The sequence below is a fragment of the Saimiri boliviensis genome, chromosome 14 (assembly GCF_048565385.1).
Source record: "Saimiri boliviensis isolate mSaiBol1 chromosome 14, mSaiBol1.pri, whole genome shotgun sequence".
NCBI lineage: Eukaryota > Metazoa > Chordata > Mammalia > Primates > Cebidae > Saimiri > Saimiri boliviensis.
Window position 1 is genome coordinate 26,513,924 of NC_133462.1, and position 22,372 is coordinate 26,536,295.

At 42.4% G+C, this 22,372-nt stretch overlaps 1 protein-coding gene and 1 long non-coding RNA gene across 2 annotated transcripts in view; one reads left to right on the forward strand and one right to left on the reverse strand.

The window, feature by feature from the left end:
• The window catches only part of LOC141581138 (uncharacterized), a 40,124-nt gene extending 27,644 nt beyond the window's left edge, over positions 1 to 12,480 (forward strand). Inside the window, exons 2-3 of the long non-coding RNA XR_012513680.1 lie at positions 6,172 to 6,302; positions 11,122 to 12,480. This is a non-coding gene — a long non-coding RNA (uncharacterized LOC141581138). The remainder of the gene's footprint in view (positions 1 to 6,171; positions 6,303 to 11,121) is intronic.
• Positions 12,481 to 17,366: 4,886 nt separating this feature from the next.
• The window catches only part of LOC101052716 (uncharacterized), a 91,325-nt gene continuing 86,319 nt past the window's right edge, over positions 17,367 to 22,372 (reverse strand). The window contains exon 7 of the mRNA XM_074385634.1: positions 17,367 to 18,360. Within this exon, the coding sequence (XP_074241735.1) occupies positions 18,243 to 18,360 (118 nt within the window). The 3' untranslated portion in view covers positions 17,367 to 18,242. The remainder of the gene's footprint in view (positions 18,361 to 22,372) is intronic.

The window sequence follows — 22,372 nt, forward strand, 5'->3', positions numbered from 1 at the left end:
AGAGAAACTTAAAATGGGAGCAGAAGATGCTTCTCATTTTTGCTTTCTCTCTCGGGAATACTGCAGGAGTGGCTGAGCCAGAGGACCGTGCTCCCTTTAGGGAAGCTGCTGTGGTATGGGAGGCTGTCAGTTTCTCCCTGGTGATCCCCACCAGCATTAGCTGCAGGGATGCAGCGATATCTGGGAGAGGTGGTAGCTCATGAGCCATCAGCCCAATTCTCTCAGCCCCCTTTCTGGTGCCTGGCAGTCAGGCAGAGTTAAAAAGGCAAATCTAGGCTCGCCCTGACAGGAGGTCTCTGCCATGGCTGATCCTCTGGCCAACCTAGTGACTGGTGTGTGGTGGGTTCAGGTGTACCTTTGGGGCCGGTGATGTCAATGGCCCCAAACTAAACTGGGATGGACAAACAGGGTGGCCATGGAAAGAACAGTAGTACTCTAAAACGAAAATTTATGAAAACTAAACTTTGGGGAACAAATAAGTGTGAAAGTCTGTCTCCAACTAAATTTGGATTCTGTTAACGTCATTCATCCAGTTACGAATCTAGGGGTTTTGTTGTATTTCTGGCTTTTGCCTCGGTTCCTAACATTCTAAGCACCACCATGGATTTATCTATTTTGAGAGAGGGTGAGCATGAGCTCTGGAAGCTTCTCTCTGCCTGGGTGTCTGGTTTCCTGGGAGAGGTAGGGGAGCCTGCATGGCCATCCCTGCATCGTTTGTGGCTCTGCTTTCTGCACCCGGCAGGTCCTGACAAGAGCCACAGCCTCTCCTGGGCATGCCACTCCTGCTGCCAGAGAGCCCTCGGTGACAGCTCGCCTTCTGGGACAGATCCGGGAGTTCTATTCCCTCCTTCCAAAGCCTGCTGCACTTCCTGCTGGCGGCCTCCTGCTGGGAATAGGAGTCTCCTTCCTATCCTGCACCCGTTCCTCTGAGGTGCCAGCTTTCACAGGAAATGGGAGGAGAAGCCTGGCTTTTGTGCTGTGTTTCCTGAGCACTTTTTTTTTTTTTGGTGGGGTTTGAACCAAAGCTTGTCTGCTTGTGCCTCAGCCCTCAAAAAATCCCCATGGAAACAATGCCCTCGTCTTCCTCCGGCAGAGGAGCTCTCTGCTCTCATCCCTGTGGGTGACACGACTTTCTGCCTCTCTCTGCCTCTGCCTCCACTGTCCTCAGGGATCTGAATGGACAATATCCTGCTCCAGGCCTGCTTCATTCTGTGACATCAACACATGCAAATAGACCCCAGAGAAGCCACCAGGCCACCAATTCATTAGACAGAACCAGAGCCTACAAACCACCTCAGGCACCAGTGGAACCCTTGCAATAAAGATACAACAAGATATACAAAACATCGTAAATACATCACGATTTTTCCTTTTTTCAGAGACAGGGTCTTGCTCTGTCGACCAGGCTGCAGTGCGGTGGCATCATCACGGCTCATTGAAGTTCAGGGTTCAGCGGATCAGTTCAGCCTGGTCAACTCAGTTCCTGCACTAAGTTCTGTTCTTTCTGTTCTCCTGGGCTCAAGTGATCCTCCCACCTCAGCCTCTCAAGTAGTTGGGACTCCAAGTGCCTGCCATAAAATTTGGCTAATTTTTAATTTTTTTTTTATTTGTTTGGTAGAGACGAGGTCTTTCTATGATGCCCAGGCTGGTCTCGAATCCTGGCCTCAAGTGATTCTCCCACCTTGGCCTCTCAAACTGCTGGGATTACAGGCATGAGCTGCTGCACTGGGCCTGAAATACATTTTGATGCCATCTTCTACATAAGAGATGGAAGCCTCTCTCTGCCATGGGTGTCTGGTTTTTCCTATATGATTTTTCCTCTGTCTTCTGAACCTCTGTAGCCCCATGTTTGGAAGTTTCTTTAGGCAGATATTGTGCATTGCTTTAATTCCTAATTCCATAGGTCTACAGGTATTGATCAACTTACGACCTGTGCAACTTATGACCATTCGGCTTTACAACCACAATCGCTAGCCACGACTGCTCCGCATCTAGCAGCGCAAACGTTGCCCAGCTGGGCGTAGGACAGTGTGGACCAGCTTCCGGCAGCACTACCATCTCCGCGTGCACCATTTCAACTGTTATCCCAGACTCGGTACAGCAATTTGTGTTTTGTGTCTTGGATACTTTTCATCAAACCCCTCCCAAGACGTCTACCAAGAGGAAACTGTCTTTTTCTATGCCTCAGCCTACCAAGAAGGAAAGAAAGGCCATCGATCTCGACATGAAAATGAAGGTAATTAAGCAGTACGAAGGAGGAACGAAAGTGAATGTGATCGCACGTGATACAAAGTTATCACACTCGACTGTGTCGATGATTTTGAAAGATAAAGAATTCATGAAGCTGCAAAAGTTTCTGCACGCATGCGATCAACAGTTAAAGCAACGAAGCAGGCCCATAATGAAAGAAAATTATGATAAAATATGACTTAAAGATTTTTATAACATAATTTCACAGTACTGCACATATAGCCTACTCAACTTGACCAAACGGTGTTACGACCGGTCTGTCGGAACCAATCGTGGTCGTAAGTCAAGCACTAGCTGTACTTGCTAAACCGTAAGCACCATAGAGCTTACACAGAATGCACCTAAGTGCTGGGTACACAGATCAAGGTATCCAATACTTCTGTGTGTATGTATGTCTGTATACACACACATATGCATATATATATGTACATCTATGTGTGTGTGTATATATTTGCTCCGTGATTTCATAAAGCCTGCTGTCATCTTTGTCACTCGGCAGATAATAGTTTCTGCTGAAAAAGTTGAGTGATTTCTTTTCTGTGCATGGGTTTCTCATCGCTCCCTGCATCTTGAAACACAAAGGATTCCTTTGACACCTGGGGAGAGGAGAGACTGGTGGCGTCTCTGCCTCAGACGCTGCAGCTGCAGAGAAATTCCCATGCTAAGGAAGATTTAGGGAGCTCTGAATACAAAGTTTGGTTCCATTCTGTGCATAATGAGAGCTTGTTCTCAAGGCTGAGGCTAGCACACATTCTCCAGGTGAGGACAGCAATTTACCTGTAGGTCTGTGAGCGGCTTGAGAATTGATTTCTCCCCAACCTCTGCCTTGCCCCACTGGGACACCTCAGCTTCTGCTCACTTGCGCCCCCAGCTGGGGCCCATGGGTCTTTTTTAAAAATTGTGCATACATTATAGGTTTATATAGTCACAGGATATATAGTATATTTTGATAAAGGTGAACAGTGGGTACTAATCCTATCGGGGTGAATAAAGTATCCATGGCCCCGAGCGGTGGCTCACGCCTGTAATCCTAGCACTTTGGGAGGCTGAGGCGGGCAAATCATGAGGTCAAAAGATCGAGACCATCCTGGCCAACATGGTGAAACCCCGCCTCTACTAAAAATACAAAAATTAGCTGGGCGTGGTGGCGTGCTATCTGTTGTGTTATCGAACACTAGGTCTTATTTTTTTTTCATTTTTCTTTTCTTTTTTTTTTTTAAATAAGAAAAAGAATAAAGAAGAGGAAGAAAGAGAAAGAGGAAGAGGGAGAGAGAATGGGGGTATTGCTTTATTGCCCGGGCTAGAATGCGATCTAAATATGGGTATGCCTATAATTGTCCTTAATAATGGAGATATAAAAGAAAATGAGGGAAGAGAATAACAAACAAGGAGCCAACGAACATTTCGTTTAAACTTCTAAGTTGATATGATGTGGTACTGATCTATGTATTCCTGTATTGGGTGCATATATATTTAGGATCTTTAGCTCTTCTTGTTGTTGCATTGATCCTTTTATCATTATATAATGTCCTTCTTTGCTTCTTTTGATCTTTGTTGCTTAATTGTAACTTCTGCTTTTTATTTATTTATTTTAGCTCTCTGGTTGGTTGGTAAATCCTTCTCCATCCCTTGTTTTGAGTCTTTGTGTATCCTTGAATGTGAGATGGGTCTGGATGCAGCATACTGATGGGTTTTAGTTTTTTATTCAAATTGCCTGTCTGTCTTTGGAATGGGGGATTTAGTCAATTTAAATTTAGAATCAATAATAATATATGTGAGTTTAATACTGCCATTTAATATTAGCTGGCTATTTTGCCCATTAGTTGATGTAAATTCTTCATTATATTGATGCTCTTTTTGGTATTTTTTTTAGAAAGGCTGATACTGTTTGTTCCTTTCTAAGTGTAGTGGTTCTTTCAGAAGCTCTTGTAAAGCAGGCCTGGTGGTGATGAAATCTCTGAGTGCTTGCTTATTCACAAAAAACTTTATTTTTCCTTCACTTGTGAAACTTAGTTTGGCTGGATGTGAAATTCTGGGTTGAAAGTTCTTTTCTTTAAGGATGTTGAATATTGGTCCCCACTCTCTTCTGGCTTGTAGGGTTTCTGCTGAGAGATCTGCTGTAAGTCTGATAGGCTTCCCTTTGTGGGTAACCTGACCTTTCTCTCTGGCTGCCCTTAGTATTTTCTCCTTCATTTCAACCCTGGTGAATCTGACGATTATGTGCCTTGGAGTTGCTCTTCTTGAGGAATATCTCTGTGGTGTTCTCTGTATTACTTGGAGTTGAATATTATCCTGCCTTACTAGGTTGGGAAAATTTTCCTGAATAATATCCTGAAGTGTATTTTCCAGCTTGGATTCATTCTCTTCCTCACATTCAGGTACACCTATCAAGCGTAGATTAGGTCTTTTCACATAGTCCCATATTTCTTGGAGACTTTGCTCGTTCCCTTTTATCCTTTTTTCTCTAATCTTGTCTTCTTGTTTTATTTCATTGAGTTGGTCTTCGACCTCTGATATCCTTTCTTCTGCTTGATCAATTCGGCTGTTAAAACTTGTGCATACTTCATGAAGTTCTCGTATTGTGTTTTTCAGCTCCATCAATTCACTTATATTCCTCTCTAAATTGTGTATTCTTGTTAACATTTCGTCAAATCTTTTTTCAAAGTTCTTAGTTTCTTTGGATTGGTTTAAAACAAGTTCTTTTAATTCACAGAAGTTTCTCATTATCCACATTTTGAAGCCTGCTTCTGTAATTGGAACACACTCGTTCTCCATCAAGCCTTGTTTCGTTGCTGATGAGGAACCGTGATCCCCTGCTGAGGGAGAGGCGTTCTGATCTTGGGTATTCTCAGCCTTCTTTGACTGTTTTATTCCCTTCGTTGTAGATTTATCCATCTGTGGTCTTTATAATTACCGTCTTTGTAGTTGGGTTTCTGAGTGGACGTCCAACTTATTGATTCTCAGTGCCGAAATCTGAGCAACTCACTGCGCCGACTAAATCAGCAGCGTTAAGATTGATGGTGCTTTTCTGACTCTGCACCAAGAACCGACGCTCCGAGGCGCCGGCAAAACCGCCTCGCCGGTCACAAGAGTCACGCTGGCGACCCGTGGGGCTCCTCCGCTGGGAATCTCCTGGCACGTGAGCAACAAGAATTCAAGAATTGTGAAGGTATGGCGTCCTCTCGTTCTTTGCGCTTTCACTGGGAGCTACAATCCCGAGCTGCTAATGATCAGCCATCTTGGATCTCTCGGTCTTATTCTTAAATACACTTTTGTACTCATTAATCCTTACTTCTTACTCCCCATTCCCCATACTACCTTTACTAGCCTCTGGCAACAATTCTTCTAGTCTATCTCTCCACAAGTAAAGTCGTTTCAATATTTAGCTCCCATAAAAAGTGAGAACATCCTTGTTAGTATAGTGGTGAGAAAATTTCTTTTAAAAGCAATGAGAACATGTGAAGCTTGTCTTTCTGTGCCTGGCTTATTTCACTTAATAAAATTTCCATTCATGTTGTTGCAGATAACATAATGTCATTCCTTTTGAAGGCTGAATAGTATTCTGTTGTGTACATGTACGTTTTCTTTATCCACTCATCTGTTGATGTGCACTCAGGATGCTTCCAAATCTTGGCTATTGTAAATAGTGCTGCAATATACATGAAAGGGCAGGTATCTCTTTGATATACTAATTTCCTTTCTTTTGGGTATATACCCAGCAGTGGGATTGCTGGATCATATCATAGCTCTATTTTTAGTTTCAAGGACCCCCAAACTGCTCTCCGTAAGGGTTGTACTAATTTACATTCCCACTAACAGCATATGAGAGTTCCCTTTTCCCCAAATCCTCATCAACATTTGTTATTGTGTATCTTTTGGATAAAAGTTAATTCTTTTTTTTTTTTTTTTTTTTTGAGACAGGGTTTCACCTCGTTGACCAGGATGGTCTTGATCTCTTGACCTTGTGATCCACCCGCCTCGGCCTCCCAAAGTGCTGGGATTACAGGCTTGAGCCACCGCGCCCGGCCAGATAAAAGTTAATTCTAAGTGAGGTGAGTTGATCTCTTACTGTAGTGTTGGTGTGAATTTCTCTAATGATTAATAATGTTGAGTATCTTTTCATATATCTGTTTGCCATATGTATGCTTTTTTTAAAAAAGTTTTGAAACAGTCTCATTCTATCACCCAGGTTGGAGGGCAGTGGCACAATCACAGCTTACCATAGCTTTGATCCCTTGAGCTCACGTAATTTTCCCATCTAGGCCTCCCACGTAGCAGGAACTAGAAACATTTGCTATCAGCAGCTAATGTGTCTTCTTTTGAAAAATGTCTGTTCAGATCTTTTGCCCATTTTAAATCAGATTATTAGTTTTTTTTTCCTACAGAGTTGTTTGTACGTCTCATATATTCTTGTAATTAACCCCTTGACAGATAGATTGCAAATATCTTTTCCCAGTCTGTGGGCTGGCTCTTCGCTTTGTTGTTTCCTTTGCTGTGCACAAGCTTTTTAACTTGAACTGACCTCATTTGTCCATTTTCTTTTGGTTGCCTGTGCTTATCGAGTATTAAGAAATATTTTCCCAGTCCAACGTCTTGAAGACTATTCCTTATCTTTTATTTTAGTTTCATAGTTTGAGGTCTTACATTTAAAACTTCAATGCATTTTGATTTGATTTTTCTATAAGGTGAGAAATACTAGTTTCATTCTTCTGCGTATGGTATCAAATTTTCCCAGCACCGTTTATTAAGGAGACCATCCTTTCCCCATTGTATATTATTGGCCTCTTTGTTGAAAATGAGTTCATCGTGGATGTATCAATTTGTTTCTGCATTCTCTCTTCTGTTTGATTGATCTATGTGTCTGTTTTCATGCCAGTGCCATGCTGTTCTGGTTACTGTAGTTGTAGAGCATAGTGTGAAGTCAAGCAATGTGACTCCTTTTGTTCATTTTTTTTCACCTCAGAATAGCTTTGAATATTCTGTGTCTTTTGTGGTTCCATATAAATTTTAGGATTGTCTTTGCTATTTCGATGAAGAATGTCATTGGTTCTTGCACATGTGTAGGAGTAGCACATTGGTGATCTTGGATTAGATCTGGAAGAATTCTCTGCATTAGCAGCCAGAGACTCATTTCTTCTCTTACCTTCCCCCAAACCAAAAGAGTATCTCTCTCTGTGCTGAGCCTCCTGGAGCTCAGACAGGAGTGATACAAGCATCCCTGTGACCACTACCGCTGGGACAGCACTGTCCGGTCTGAAGCTGGCACAGCACTGGGACTGCCCGAGGCCCCTACTGTAACAACTCCCCAGTTGCCATCTATTTTGCTCAAAGTGCCAAGGCTCTACAATTAGCAGGCAGTGATGCCAGACAGCCTTCTATCCTTCCCTTAAGTGTGGTAAGTTCCCCTGGTCCCTGGATGGGTTCAAAGGTGCTGTCTGGGAGCTAGGGCTGGGCTCATAAACCTTAGAAATCCGCCTGATGCTCTATTTTACTGTGACTGAACTGGCAGTAAAACTGTCAAACACCTTTCCACTCTTGCCTCCCTTTTCTCCAGGCAGAGTGGTCTGTCTGCATGTTCACCACCATCACAGTCCCATGGGGTATACTACCAGGTCACCACTGATGTTCACTGAGGCCCAAGGTCAGCTGCCTGGCCTGGAACTCACTCTTCAGGGCAGCGGGCTCCCCGCTGGCCCAGGGTAGGTCCAGGGATGTCATCCAAGAGCCAAGGCCTGAATCAGGGACCCCAAGAGCCCACTTGGTGCTCTTCTCCACTGTGGCTGATCTGGTGTCTAAGCTCAAGACAAAGTCCACTGTACTCTTCTCTTGGCTTTTCCAAAGCAGAGGGAGTCTCTCCTTATAGCCCCCCAGCTGGGAAGGCGCTGGGTCACACATGAAGCCACCACATCCCTAAGTCTCACTCAAGGCCCATGGCATGTACTACCTGCTTATCACTGCTGATTATTCAGGGTCCAAGGGCTCTGTAGTCAGAAAGTAAAGAATCCTCCCTTACTGAGTCCTTCCCTTCAAGGCAGCAGGTTCCTTTCTGGCCCAGGGTTTGTCTAGAGGTATTATCCAAAATCTGGGACCCGAAATGGGAGCCTCATGACTCTGACCAGTGCCCTCTCCTACTGTGGCCGAGTCAGTACCCACCTGGCAAGGCAAAGTCCTTTTTACTCCTCCCTCTTCTCAAGCAGAAGAAAGAGGTCTCTGTCAGCGCCATGAGCTACACTGCCTAGGATTGAAGGAGGGGTGGTATAGCACTCCCTTAGCTGCCCCAGCTGCTATGCCTCTAAGTCACCTGCCACCCGAAAACACTGGCTTTAAGCCCAGCCCAACACTCGGACTTGCCCAAGAGTTGCGGTCCTTGTGACCTAGACAGGCTTTCAAGTTTATTAAGGACCCCAGAGTACTTTATCCCACAGCAGCGAGCCTTCCCACAAGTCAGGCTTTAGCCACTGGGATGGGTGATTCCCTTCTGGCTGGGGCTGGTCGAAATGTTCCACCCGTGGGTGGGTACTGGCTGAGTTCAGCCCAGTTTTGCTTTCTGCTATGATCACACAGCTCTGAGTTCAACGCAAAGTCTCACAATTGCTGCACTCTCCCTCCCCCAAGCGTGCAAATTCTCTTTTTGTCAGAGAGCCACTGCTGGGACACAGAAGAGGGCTGGCATCAGCAACTCAAGACTGTCTTTCCTATCTTGTTCACTGCCTTTTTCAGTGATACAAAGTGTAAATCAGGTAGTATACTCACTTACCTAATTTATAGTTCTAATAAAGGTGCTTTTTATTTAGATAGTTACTAACTTTGTTATTCCTATGAGGAGAACAATTAGCAGAGACTTCTGTTCAGCCACCAGGCTCCACCTTTGTGATCACATACATTCTGGATGACAGTCTTATCTAGAGTATTGGGCAAATGTGAAAAAAAACAAAACTTGCTAATCCCTGTCGTGATCTTAATCTTCACATGCTGCTCTATGTCAGAAAGAGGTGTTCCTTCATATTAAGTGTCATCCACAAAGCCATTTTCACTGTCCTGTGGACACTGTGAGAGCGTTTGCTGGAAATGCCTCCCTAGCTCACCCTGCCTGCGAGCTCCAAGATCCTTCCCTTTACAACAGTCGTAGGGTCAGATTGGAAGAAACCCCCCACAAAGCTCATGTTGCAGTGTCATGTTGGCACCATCTGTCATCCCATGACTCAGCAAGATTTCTTGCATTCTGGTTGGTAACTCAAGCCTCAGAAATTGCTGCTGTGATTGTCCAAGTGCCCCAGGAAGCTCTTGAGTGTGGCGGGCATCGTGTGATGCCCCAGCAATTCTTCTCAGACTGCTTTAGGGAAACACTGGGGCTTCAAACTCATCGACCCAATTTCTAAACACATGCCAAACTCCTCATGGGAAGGGCACAGGGATCTGTGACTATTGTTACATCTCAAGGTTTCTATAAAAGCAGACATTTAGGACACGGATGAACCTGGAAACCATCATTCTCAGCAAACTGACACGAGCAGAAAATCAAACACCGCACGTTCTCACTCATAGGCGGGTGCTGAACAATGAGAACACATGGACACAGGGAGGGGAGCACTACACACTGGGGTCTGTTGGGGGGAAATGGGGGAGGGACGGGCGGTGGGGAGGTGGGGAGAGAGAGCATGGGGAGAAATGCCAGATATAGGTGAAGGGGAGGAAGGCAGCAAATCACACTGCCATGTGTGTACCTATGCAACAATCTTGCGTGTTCTTCACATGTACCCCAAAACCTAAAATGCAATTTTAAAAAAAGTAAAAAAATAAAAAAAAAACAGACATTTAAATAAAAAAGGGAAAAATCAGCAAAGCAAAATGACTGAGGCTGAAGCTACAATTTCTCCATAGTTCAGAGGCGCTAGACCTTAACAGTGGCCAATTATTTCAACAGCCAGACCTGGGTCCCTTAAAAAGGGACTGGATCTTGCAGACAGCTTCTAAAAAGGTATAAAGATATTTATTGTACTGTGCTGTTCTAGCAGTGCCCTTGTAAAGTATTTGCCAAAAACCAGGAGAAAAATAATTTTCCATTTATGAGCGGATGATTACAACAGTAACTCACCAAGAACTACCCATTAACAGTGAAAAAATAGAAACTTTTTTTTTTTTGAGACGGAGTTTCACTCTTGTTACCCAGGCTGGAGTGCAACAGCACGATCTCGGCTCACCGCAACCTCTGCCTCCTGGGTTCAAGGGATTCTCCTGCCTCCGCTTCCCAAGTAGCTGGGAGTACAGGCATGTGCCACCATGCCCAGCTAATTTTGTATTTTTTAGTAGAGACGGGGTTTCACCATGTTGACCAGGATGGTCTCGATCTCTTGACCTCATGATCCACCCGCCTCAGCCTCCCAAAGTGCTGGGATTACAGGCATGAGCCACCGTGCCCGGCCAAACAAACTCTTATACTAAAGCTGGATAGAAAGAAGTATGTGGTTGTATGTATCTTCCTTATCTGCACAATGTAGCTTTTAAAAATATTTCCTAAAGTGATACATTTATAAGAGCAGATAAGGTGCTGAAAATGGTTAAAAAGTTGACAAAAACCTTAGAGCCTCACGCCTTCAATGCTAGTGTTCAGGAAAAGCTTTGCAGTATTCTCTATTCTATAGTCACATCTTTCCAAACTTTGGAGGTGAGAAGAATGGCTCCCACGACAACTCCCTTCCATTTGGTCAAGCAAATGTCGATCTCAGCATAACTTAGGAGTCTTTCTATGTAAATTTGCAAAATAGAGCACTGACGCTGGATTTAGTTCACTTTAAGTGCTGTGATAAGAACGCTTGTGAATGAGATTTCTGCTTTTGACCAGCAAGCGTCTTTCTTCCTTCTGTTCTGCAGACTTTGCTTGGTCAGGAAAACCAAGAGACCCCATTACAATCACAGATCAGATACTTCTGCTGCCTACTCTGCCTAAGGAGATTTCCAGCCCAATTTTGGGGACCAAAAAATGCCTGTATATGTCAGCCGAGGCCATCGTAAAGAGAGGTAGTGTCATCATCGACAGGACACACAGAGGCCCGGGCGTGGATAAAGTTTTTCAGGATTTTCTCAAGTGCCTACCACTTGTAATGTCTCCGACCTAGCTGGCAGGTAGGTGGAAATTCTACAGGTGTGTCAAGCTTGAATATATAAAACCCATGTGATAGTGAGCAAATGTTACCTCCTTTTCACAGAAGCGAAACCTTTTGTGGCGCTAGCTTTAAAAACTGCTGGTCAAGGGAGCCTCCCAGTGGTTGCTGTGTAGAGCAGCATGGCGAGTGCATGTCTTTGGGTTTGTAAATCTTTCTGATACTCAGTTGCTTGAGAAAAAAGCACATGCATGTAAAAGAATGCTCCTCCGGGAGGCTGAGGCAGAAGACTTACTTGAACCCGGGAGGCGGAGGTTGCAGTGAGCCGAGATCGCACCACTGCACTCTAGCCTGGCACCTGGCAACAGAGTAAGACTCTGTCTCAAAAAAAAAAAAAAAGAATGCTCCTCCTCTCAGCCTCTATGTTCCCATCTTCATGATTGCTTCGTGATCATTTATTCTCTCTTACATCCCGCCACTTAGTCAATTACGTCAGTTTAAAGGTGGAAACAGTTGCCAGTTTCTTCACCCTTGATTTCCCTCTAAGCCTGCTGAGTAGTTTGGGGGACAATCTCATCAATTAGTTTTACATCTATCAAACATCTATCCTACAAATAACTGGACAAAGTGAACATCTGAGTAAAGATTAAAGGTGAGCTGTGGGGTATTGTGCAGAGGGTCTTCTGCAGAAGAGTATGTTTGTGAGCTGCTTGAACTCTTTATGTCAAAACAAAGGGGAGAAGTTTATTTTACATGAGTTTATTTCTTGTCTGATGGTTATAATTGTCAGTTCAGAGGTGGAAGTGTTCTCCAAACTCACCTATGTTTTCAAAAACAAATGGCTATTGAGGATGACATGTTTTACAGAGATTCTGATCCCTTTCCCCCAGCTTGAAACTCTCAAGTATTTTAAGAATGAACCTCACTCTGTGTAGGAATCAGAGAGCACTGAAGCAACACTGGCAAGCCCTCAGTGTCCTGTCACCTTACTGCTAAGCTGCTGACCTGCTGACAATCATCAATACTTTCCCTCGTGGGTCAGTATGATACAGAATTCTTTTTTTTTTTTCTTTTCTTTTCTTTGAGACGGAGTTTCGCTCTTGTTACCCAGGCTGGAGTGCAATGGCGCGATCTCGGCTCACCGCAACCTCCGCCTCCTGGGTTCAGGCAATTCTCCTGCCTCAGCCTCCTGAGTAGCTGGGATTACAGGCAGAATTCTTTTTTCCCACTGATGCCAACTCGCAGTTGATCCTATCCCATGTTTGCAGACCCCTGTTCCTACAATCACCTCTTTGTGAAGATGTTATTCCTTTCTAGTAGTAATGTTCTCCAATCTGACTGTGTTTCCTTTCTTTCCATTCCACTCCCCGCTCCTCCAGCCGTGTCCTCTCACTGGTGCCCACAGCACCATGCCCTCATGCCAGCTCCTCATCTTCCAATTTTCCTTAATGTACACTGCCTGCCTGGCTGACATTACTCTTCCAATGCTTCTCTCGCCAAGGTTTCTGGTGCCTTCACACTTAGAAACTGGAGGTCTCCATCCCAACACTCAACTCCCCAAGCCTTTTCTTTTCTTTTTCTTTTTCTTTATTTTCTTTTTTTTTTTTTTTTTTGAGACGGAGTTTCGCTCTTGTTACCCAGGCTGGAGTGCAATGGCGCGATCTCAGCTTACCACAACCTCCGCCTTCTGGGTTCAGGCAATTCTCCCGCCTCAGCCTCCTGAGTAGCTGGGATTACAGGCACGTGCCACCATGCCCAGCTAATTTTTTGTATTTTTAGTAGAGACGGGGTTTCACCATGTTGACCGGGATGATCTCGATCTCTTGACCTCGTGATCCACTCGCCTCGGCCTCCCAAAGTGCTGGGATTACAGGCGTGAGCCACTGCACCCGGCCGAGAAAGCATTTATACTATACCAGAAAACATGCATTATAAATTACAAATGAATAAAATTTCTGTATAAATATTTAAATGGCCTATCAGGTAGCAGAAAATGAAGTTTTGATTGTCTTCTGAGTATTGTGTGTTTGACAAGCAAATTGTCATAACCTATTCTAGTAATCTAGAATAGTCACCACACACACACAGACACACACACACACACTTAATATATATTTCATTTAGATTATATCTTATCTCTTCTTTGATGAATAAGGGAACACAGCACTTTTAATAATGGAAGCTTTAAGAACTCAGGAATGAACAAATGTCTGTTGGCTATTTAGGTTCTTCATGAGTCCACATTTAACATTACATTTATGTCCTCTTCAGTACCGAGTTTGTTTCTCCAACTTAGATGCACAGCTCTGACATCTGAGGGGTTATCATAGGTAATTTGATTTGCACAACAACATTTATTCAAATGGCATATCTAAAAAATTTAGTACTGGCTAAGTTAGCATAAGCATGTGGTAGAGTATTTTCCTGATAGTCAATTATTTTTTGTTTTGCTTGGGTTAGCAGTTTTATAAGTGTCGGTCTGTTTATTAGAATTATTATAGTCCTGGCCGGGCGCAGTGGCTCAAGCCTGTAATCCCAGCACTTTGGGAGGCCAAGGTGGGTGGATCACAAGGTCAAGAGATCGAGACCATCCTGGTGAAACCCCATCTCTACTAAAAATACAAAACATTAGCTGGGCATGGTGGCGCGTGGCTGTAATCCCAGCTACTCAGGAGGCTGAGGCAGAACTGCCTGAACCCAGGAGGCGGAGGTTGCAGTGAGACGAGATCGTGTCATTGCACTCCAGCCTGGGTAACAAGAGTGAAACTCCATCTCAAAAAAAAAAAAAAAAAAAAAAAGAATTATTATAGTCCTGGTCAGGCGTGGTGGCTCACGCCCATAATCTAAACACTTTGGAGGCCAAGATGGGCGGGTCACCTGAGGTCGGCATTTCAAGACCAGCCTGACCAACATGGTGAAACCCCGTCTTAAAAAAAAAAAAATTAAAAAAAAAATTAAAAAAAAAAAAAAAGAATTACCACAGTGCTTACCCACTTCAAACAATAAGATCCTAAAATGATCAGAAACCTGGTATTCAAGTCTTCCGGACCTTTTCCATCTTTTCATGAACCTTCTTCATTTTTTTTTTTTTTTCTTGAGACAGAGTTTGGTTCTATAGTCCAGGCTGGAGTGCAGTGGCATGATCTTGGCTCACTGCAACCTCCGCTTCCCGTGTCCTGGTTCAAGCAATTCTCCTGCCTCAGACTGCTGAGTAGCTCGAATTACAGGCACACACCACCATGCCCAGCTAATTTTTGTATTTTTAGTAGAGATGGGGTTTCACCATGTTGACCGGGCTAGTCTTGAACTCCTGACCTCGTGATTCACCATCCTCGGCCTTCCAAACTGCTGGGATTACAGGCATGAGCCACCAGGCCCAGCCTCATGAACCTCTTAAAGACACAATAGTCAAAAGAAATTAAAAAAGGAAAAAAAAAATAAGACACAATAGTCTAGAATTCTGCATGCTTTTGAAATTTTTAGAAATCTGTATCAATATTAAACCATTAACTGTGGAAATGGCTCAAAATGGTTATAAAGAAACAAATAAGAAATGTTGATCATATCTGTGGCCTACAATAATTTATCATAATAACCATAATTGTAACTAATAGCATATACTCAGATATATTGGACTTCCAGAAATTACATATAATTAGGCTGGGTGCAGTGGCGCAAGCCTGTAATCCCAGGACTTTGGGAGGCTGAGGCGGGTGGATCACGAGGTCAGAAGTTCAAGACCAGCCTGGCCAACATGGTGAAGCCCCGTCTCTAAAACAAAACAAACTACATATAATTTTGGAACAAATATTAATAACATATTTATTTATTTTTTGAGACAGAGTTTCGCTGTTGTTACCCAGGCTGGAGTGCAATGGTGCAATCTCGGCTGACCGCAACCTCCGCCTCCTGGCTTCAGGCAATTCTCCTGCCTCAGCCTCCTGAGTAGCTGGGATTACAGGCACGCACCACCATGCCCGCTAATTTTTGTATTTTTAGCAGAGACGGGGTTTCACCATGTTGACCAAGATGATCTCGATCTCTTGACCTCGTGATCCACCCACCTCGGCCTCCCAAAGTGCTGGGATTACAGGCGTGAGCCACCGCGCCCGGCCCCAATAACATATTTATTAAAATACAAGTTGAAGAGGTCAAATATCATTTTTAGTTTGACAGTGCTCCCCATGTAGTTTAACATATCAAATAATCTGGTTCATCGCTTTTTTTTTTTTTTTTTTTTTTTTAGACGGGGTTTCACCATGTTGGTCAGGCTGGTCTTCAACTCCTGACCTCAGGTGATCCGCCTGCCTTGGCCTCCAAAGTGCTTGGATTACAGGCGTGAGCCACCGCGCCCGGCCTCATCACTCTTTTGGATGCTCCACTGGCCCTCTGTAGCATCCAAAAGTTAGGGGTCAAAAAAAAAACAAGGTTTTAAACTGAAGTGTGATTTTGGAAAGCCTGTCAAATATATCAAATGGTGAAAACACTTTATCAAAGGAATGGCGGCAGTGGCTCACGCCTATAATCTCAGCGCTTTGGGAGGCTGAGATGGGAGGATGATCACAAGGTCAGGAGATTGAGACCATCCTGGCAAACACAGTGAAACCCCGTCTCTACTAAAAGTACAAGAAATTAACGGCCGGGTGTGGTGACTCACGCCTGTAATTCCAGCACTTTGGGAGGCCGAGGCAGGCAGATCGCCTGAGGTCAGGAGTTTGAGACCAGCCTGGCCAACATGGTGAAACCCCATCTCAAAAAAAGAAAGAAAGAAAGAAAGAAACTAGCCAGGTGTGTTGGCATGCGCCTGTAGTCCCAACTACTCGGAAAGCTGAGGCAGGAGAATGGCTTGAACCCTGGAGGCGGAGGTTGCAGTGAGCCAAGATCCCAACATTGCTCTCCAGCCTGGGCAACAAGAGCGAAACTCCATCTCAAAAAAAAAAAAAAAACTTCAGGCAGAGTCTTGTTCTGTCACCCAGGTGAGAGTGTAGTGGCGTGATCATAGCTCATTGCAGTCTCGACCTCTTAGGCTCAAGCAATTCTTCCACCTCATTTTTACGCTTTTTGGAGAGATGAGGTCTCACTATATTGCTCGGGCTGGTCTCAAAATGCTGGGCTCAAGCAATTCACCTGTCTTAGCCTCCTAATGTGCTGAGATTGTAGTCATGAGCCCCTGCACCCAGCAATTGTAAAATTCTTAATTTAATTTTGATTTTGCTAGATATTACTTGTTGAATTTACTTTAGTCAATGATTTATATTGTTATTTACAACGCTCAGAAAATACTATCTTCTGGGTAGTATTTTAGGCCTAAAACCTTTTCATTTAAAATAATTGTCTGGTGTTTGAAAACAATAGGTATTTTATATTTACTGGGGTATTTTATATATTACTGTACCAAAAATACAACCAATGCCAAATTATTCAAACTTTCTAATAAAGTTATTTAACATTATGCTCATGCAGTTGTTGCATACCAAAAAATTTAATTTCTATAATTACATTAATGGCTTTAAGTAATGGCCTATAATTACATTAATGGCCAGAAGTAAAAATGTGATAGAGGCTAGAAAAGAAAGTGGATGAAGAAAGAAAAAATGTTGATCAAAGTGTACAAAGTTTCACTTAGAAGGAATAAGATTGAGTGATTGCACAGAATGATTGCTATAATAAATAATAATGCATTCTGTATTTCAAAATTGCTATAAAGAGATTTTACATGTGCCGTGCATGGTGGCTCACATCTGTAATCCCAGCAATTTGGGAGGCCAAGGCGGGCAGATCACCTGAGGTCAGGAGTTTGAGACTAGCCTGCTAAACATGGAGAAACCCTGTCTCTAAAAAAGACAAAAAAAAAAAAAGAAAGAAAAAAGATATTTTATATGTTTTTGACACAAAAATATCGTAAGTTAATGAGGTGATGAATTTTTTTTTTTTTTTTTTTTTTGAGATGGAGTTTTGCTCGTTACCCAGGCTGGAGTGCAATGGCGCAATCTCGGCTCACCACAACCTCCGCCTCCTGGGTTCAGGCAATTCTCCCAATTCTCCTGCCTCAGCCTCCTGAGTAGCTGGGATTACAGGCACGTGCCACCATGCCCAGCTAATTTTTTGTATTTTTAGTAAAGACGGGGTTTCACCATGTTGACCAGGATGGTCTCGATCTCTTGACCTCGTGATCCACCCGCCTCGGCCTCCCAAAGTGCTGGGATTACAGGTGTGAGCCACTGCGCCCGAACTGTGGTTATATATCTATTTAATTGCACAATTTCTTTAAAAATGCATGTCATTCTATAGAAGAACTGAATAATCGAGAATGTTCATGAACAGTTGAATAAATTGTAGTGTATTTATATAATGTCACATTACAGATCAGTCAATATGAGTAAATCACAATGATAGACAGCAACAGAGACCAATCTCACAATGTTGAACAAAAAAACTGGTCAAAAATGAGAAGTTACTGTATTAATACACATATTTGAAGTTCAAAAACAGGGAACTCTAACTGATTGTACAAAATGCCAGAATGTAAGTTACCCTTCAGGGAACTGAATATTTAATTTTCTTGAAGGACTTTTCTGAAACTATTGTGATAATCATGTGATTTTTAAAAATCATATTTACAGTTTAAATATTGCTTATTGACTTGTATATATAAAAAATCCTTGCATTAATGAAGTAAAGCAAAGATTATTGTGGCAAAATAACTTTTTTATTATTATTATTTTTTTTGAGACGGAGTTTCGCTCTTGTTACCCAGGCTGGAGTGCAATGGCGTAATCTCGGCTCACCGCAACCTCCGCCTCCTGGGTTCAGGCAATTCTCCTGCCTCAGCCTCCTTAGTAGCTGGGATTACAGGCACACGCCACCATGCCCAGCTAATTTTTTGTATTTTTAGTAAAGACAGGGTTTCACCATGTTGACCAGGATGGTCTCGATCTCTTGACCTCGTGATCCACCCGCCTCGGCCTCCCAAAGTGCTGGGATTACAGGCTTGAGCCACCGTGCCCGGCTACATTTTGATTTTCTTATGGACTCAACTTGCTACTTAATGGAGGATTTCTGTTTCAATGGTCACCAGGAATATTAGCCTATGGTTTTTTTTTCTGCTGCTGTTGTTGTGTCTCCACTAGATTTTGGTATCAAGATAATAATACTGGTTTCATATGAGTTAGGGAGGAATCCCATCTTGATTTTTGGAATAAATTCAGAATTGCTACCAGCTCATCTTTGTATTTGTGATAAAATTTAGCTGTAAATTCACCTGATCCAGAGCTATTTACAGTTGGTGGATGTTTTATTACTACTCCCATTTCATTATATATTTTTGCTGTGTTCAAGATTTTTGTTTCTTATTGGTTTAATCTTGGGAGGTTCTGTGTATCTAGGAGATTATTTTCTCCATATTTTCTAGTCGGCATGCATAGAAATCTTCATAGTAGTCTCTGAGGATATTTTGTATTTATGTGAGATCAGCTGATGCAGAATAAAAGAGTGACAAAAGTAACATTGCATGATGATAAATCTCTGAAAAAACTAAATGCAGAACAAATGCACCTGAAGCCAACAAACGTAACAAAAAAATGAAGGCTGGGCACAGTGGCTCACATCTGTAATCCTAGCACTTAGGGAGGCTGAGGCAGGCGGATCATGATGTCAGGAGCTCAAGACCAGCCTTAACAACATGGTGAAACCCTGTCTCTACTAAAACATACAAACATTAGCTGGGCATGGTGGCGCGTGCCTGTAATCCCAGCTACTCGGGAGGCTGAGGCAGGAGAATTGCCTGAACCCAGGAGGCGGAGGTTGCAGTGAGCCAAGATCGTGCCATTGCACTCCAGCCTGGGTAACAAGAGTGAAACTGCTTCTCAAAAAATAGGAAAAGAAAAAAAAAAAAAGGAAAAATTCCTCCAACTTGTAAACATTTTTTGCAATGTATAACATTCACATTTAAAAATAGAAGACTGCATGGAAATGTGTACTTTGTGCTGTATCATAGAAAAAAAAAATTTTTTTTGAAATGGAGTTTTGCTCTTGTCACCCAGGCTGGACTGCAATGGCCTGATTTCGGCTCACTGCAACCTCCACCTCTTGGGTTCCAGTGATTCTCCTCCCTCAGCTTCCTGAGTAGCTGGGTTTATAGGTGCCCGCCACCACACCCACCTAATTTTTGTATTTTTAGTAGAGACGGAGTTTCACCAGGTTGGCCAGGCTAGTCTCAAACTCCTGACCTCAGATGATCCACCTGCCTCAGCCTCCCAAAGCACTGGGATTACAGGCATGAGCCACCGCACCCGGCCAGAACATTTAATTTAAAATTCTTCACTTACCATTAGCTCTCTCAAAAAATTTAATTTATAAAATATATTTTCTAGAATTTTATGTTTGTCACACTACGTGTAAGAATACAGTTTTTGTTTTACAAACAGAGAAAATGCTAATTTTGTCCTTTACCTGTGGATAGAATATGCCTTTTATTTTAATTAGCTGATCTGAAAGTTATATTGATAAAAAATGCTCCAGTTTAAATACATTTTTCAGTGCATTAAAAATACCAAGTTTCTCATCAAAACCTACAAAGGACCATGTGAAATGACATGGCATGAATATAACAGTGAGAAAACTGCAGGCATCAAACTGATAAAGGAGAAGGGGTGTGATGCATACATAATTATAATACACATGAGACAAACAAAATAAGATATTTAGGAAATAAAAGAAGCAGAATATATCTTTGAATCTTTTCAGCAAGAGTCAGCTTTCCAGTCTGGGGAAAATGTCCTCTCCACATGAAGAATCAGCATTATTTCTTCATCATTGATATTTTCCATTTCTGACTTCAAGTTACAAACTAACTCCAGCAGAAATATTTTTGGCTTATTATGGACAATCTGTTACACAGCAAGCTTTGTCACGCTCATTCGCTACATTTTTGTATAAAAACATCTTCGTAAGGCGAGGACAGTGGTTCATGGTGGTAATCCCAGCACTTTGGGAGGCAGAAGCAGGCAGATCACGAGGTTGAGAGATCGAGACTATCCTGGCCAACGTGGTGAAACCCCGTCTGTACTAGAAATACAAAAAAATTTAGCCAGCCGTAATGGAATGTGCCTGTAGTTCCAGCTACTTGTGAGGTTGAGGCAGGAGAATCCTTTGAACCCGGGAGGCAGAGGTTGCAGAGCCGAGATCGCACACCGCACTCCAGCCTGGGTGACAGGGAGACTCCATCTCATAAAAAAACAAAAAAGAGGTCGGGCGCGGTGGCTCACGCCTGTAATCCCAGCACTTTGGGAGGCCGAGGCGGGTGGATCACGAGGTCAAGAGATCGAGACCATCCTGGTCAACATGGTGAAACCCCGTCTCTACTAAAAATACAAAAAATTAGCTGGGCATGGTGGCTCATGCCTGTAATCCCAGCTACTCAGGAGGCTGAGGCAGGAGAATTGCCTGAACCCAGGAGGCGGAGGTTGCGGTGAGCCGAGATCGCACCATTGCACTCCAGCCTGGGTAACAAGAGCGAAACTCCGTCTCAAAAAAACAAACAAACAAAAAACTTCTGAAGCGTCCCTAGTACCTACCTGAACTAATTAGCTCAATGAATTAATATATTTACATGTCAATTATAGAAAGTGAAATGAACAATAACTAAAGAAAAGTAGGTTTATATAGACTTCTCCAATTAAAGGAACAAAATCAAATGTCCTAACTAAATAAGATATAACTTAAAACATGAATTGTGGAATTGCATCTAAACATTATTTTGTGTGCACAACTAAATTTCATAAAAATCATCCTTATAATCCACCCCATTCAGCTCATGTAATGAATACCTCATAAAGTATAAAAGAAAAAAAAATAGTTACTTGCTCCATAATTTTTTTTTTTTTTTTTTTTTTGGTGCTGTGACTCGGATGCTCCATAATTTTCTTACACCTAATGTTTATCTTTTTTTTTTTTTTTTTTTTTTTTTTTTTTTTTTTTTGAGACGGAGTTTCACTCCTTACCCAGGCTGGAGTGCAATGGTGCGATCTTGGCTCACCGCAACCTCCGCCTCCTGGGTTCAGGCAATTCTCCTGCCTCAGCCTCCTGAGTAGCTGGGACTACAGGCACGAGCCACCATGCCCAGCTAATTTTTTGTATTTTTAGTAGAGACGGGGTTTCACCATGCTGACGAGGATGGTCTCGATCTCTTGACCTCGTGATCCACCCGCCTCGGCCTCCCAAAGTGCTGGGATTACAGGCGTGAGCCACCGCGCCCAGCCCCTAATGTTTACCTTTAATGTATGTGTATATGTAACTCTATGTAAATAAAAACTAAACTCTGTATGTATTTGGAGGCAGACCAGGCACATGCTAAAATACAAATATTTAACAATTTTTTCATGTTTATTCATGACAGAAATGTATGGATTTTATCCTTCTATATAATTTTTATAATAAAATGATCCTTTAGTTAATAACAATTGTACATTAAAATAATGAAAAGTGTAAGATTGGCTTGTAATACAAAGGATAAAGGCTGAAGGTAATGGAATTTTATTTATCCTGATGTGACTAATACATATTATATGCCTGTATCAAAATGTCATATATTGCATAAGCATATACACATACTATGTACCCGCAGAAATTAAGAACTGTAAGTTTAAATAAGACAAAAAAAATTTAACCTATGGAAACATTTTTTAACTTATTTGCAGATGAAAGCCACTTGTGAAAGAGATTACTAGAAACGTTATAGTCCATCATGTTACCAAACAGTAGACTGTTACCATCTTTTACATACACCCTTAAGGTGGAATAGGTTAAAGTTAGAAGCATAGTGATGCTTCATTAATGCACAAGGGTCTTAACTATATTAAAAAGTTACATTTACATGTAATCCAAAAATTTTTAAATGTACTTCATTTAATTACATAAAATTACATTAAATGATATATACTAATTTAAACTTAAAATATTTGTTTTCTCACTATAACGCAGAATATTATTCTGAAAACCTACCTCATGCATCACTACTTTGT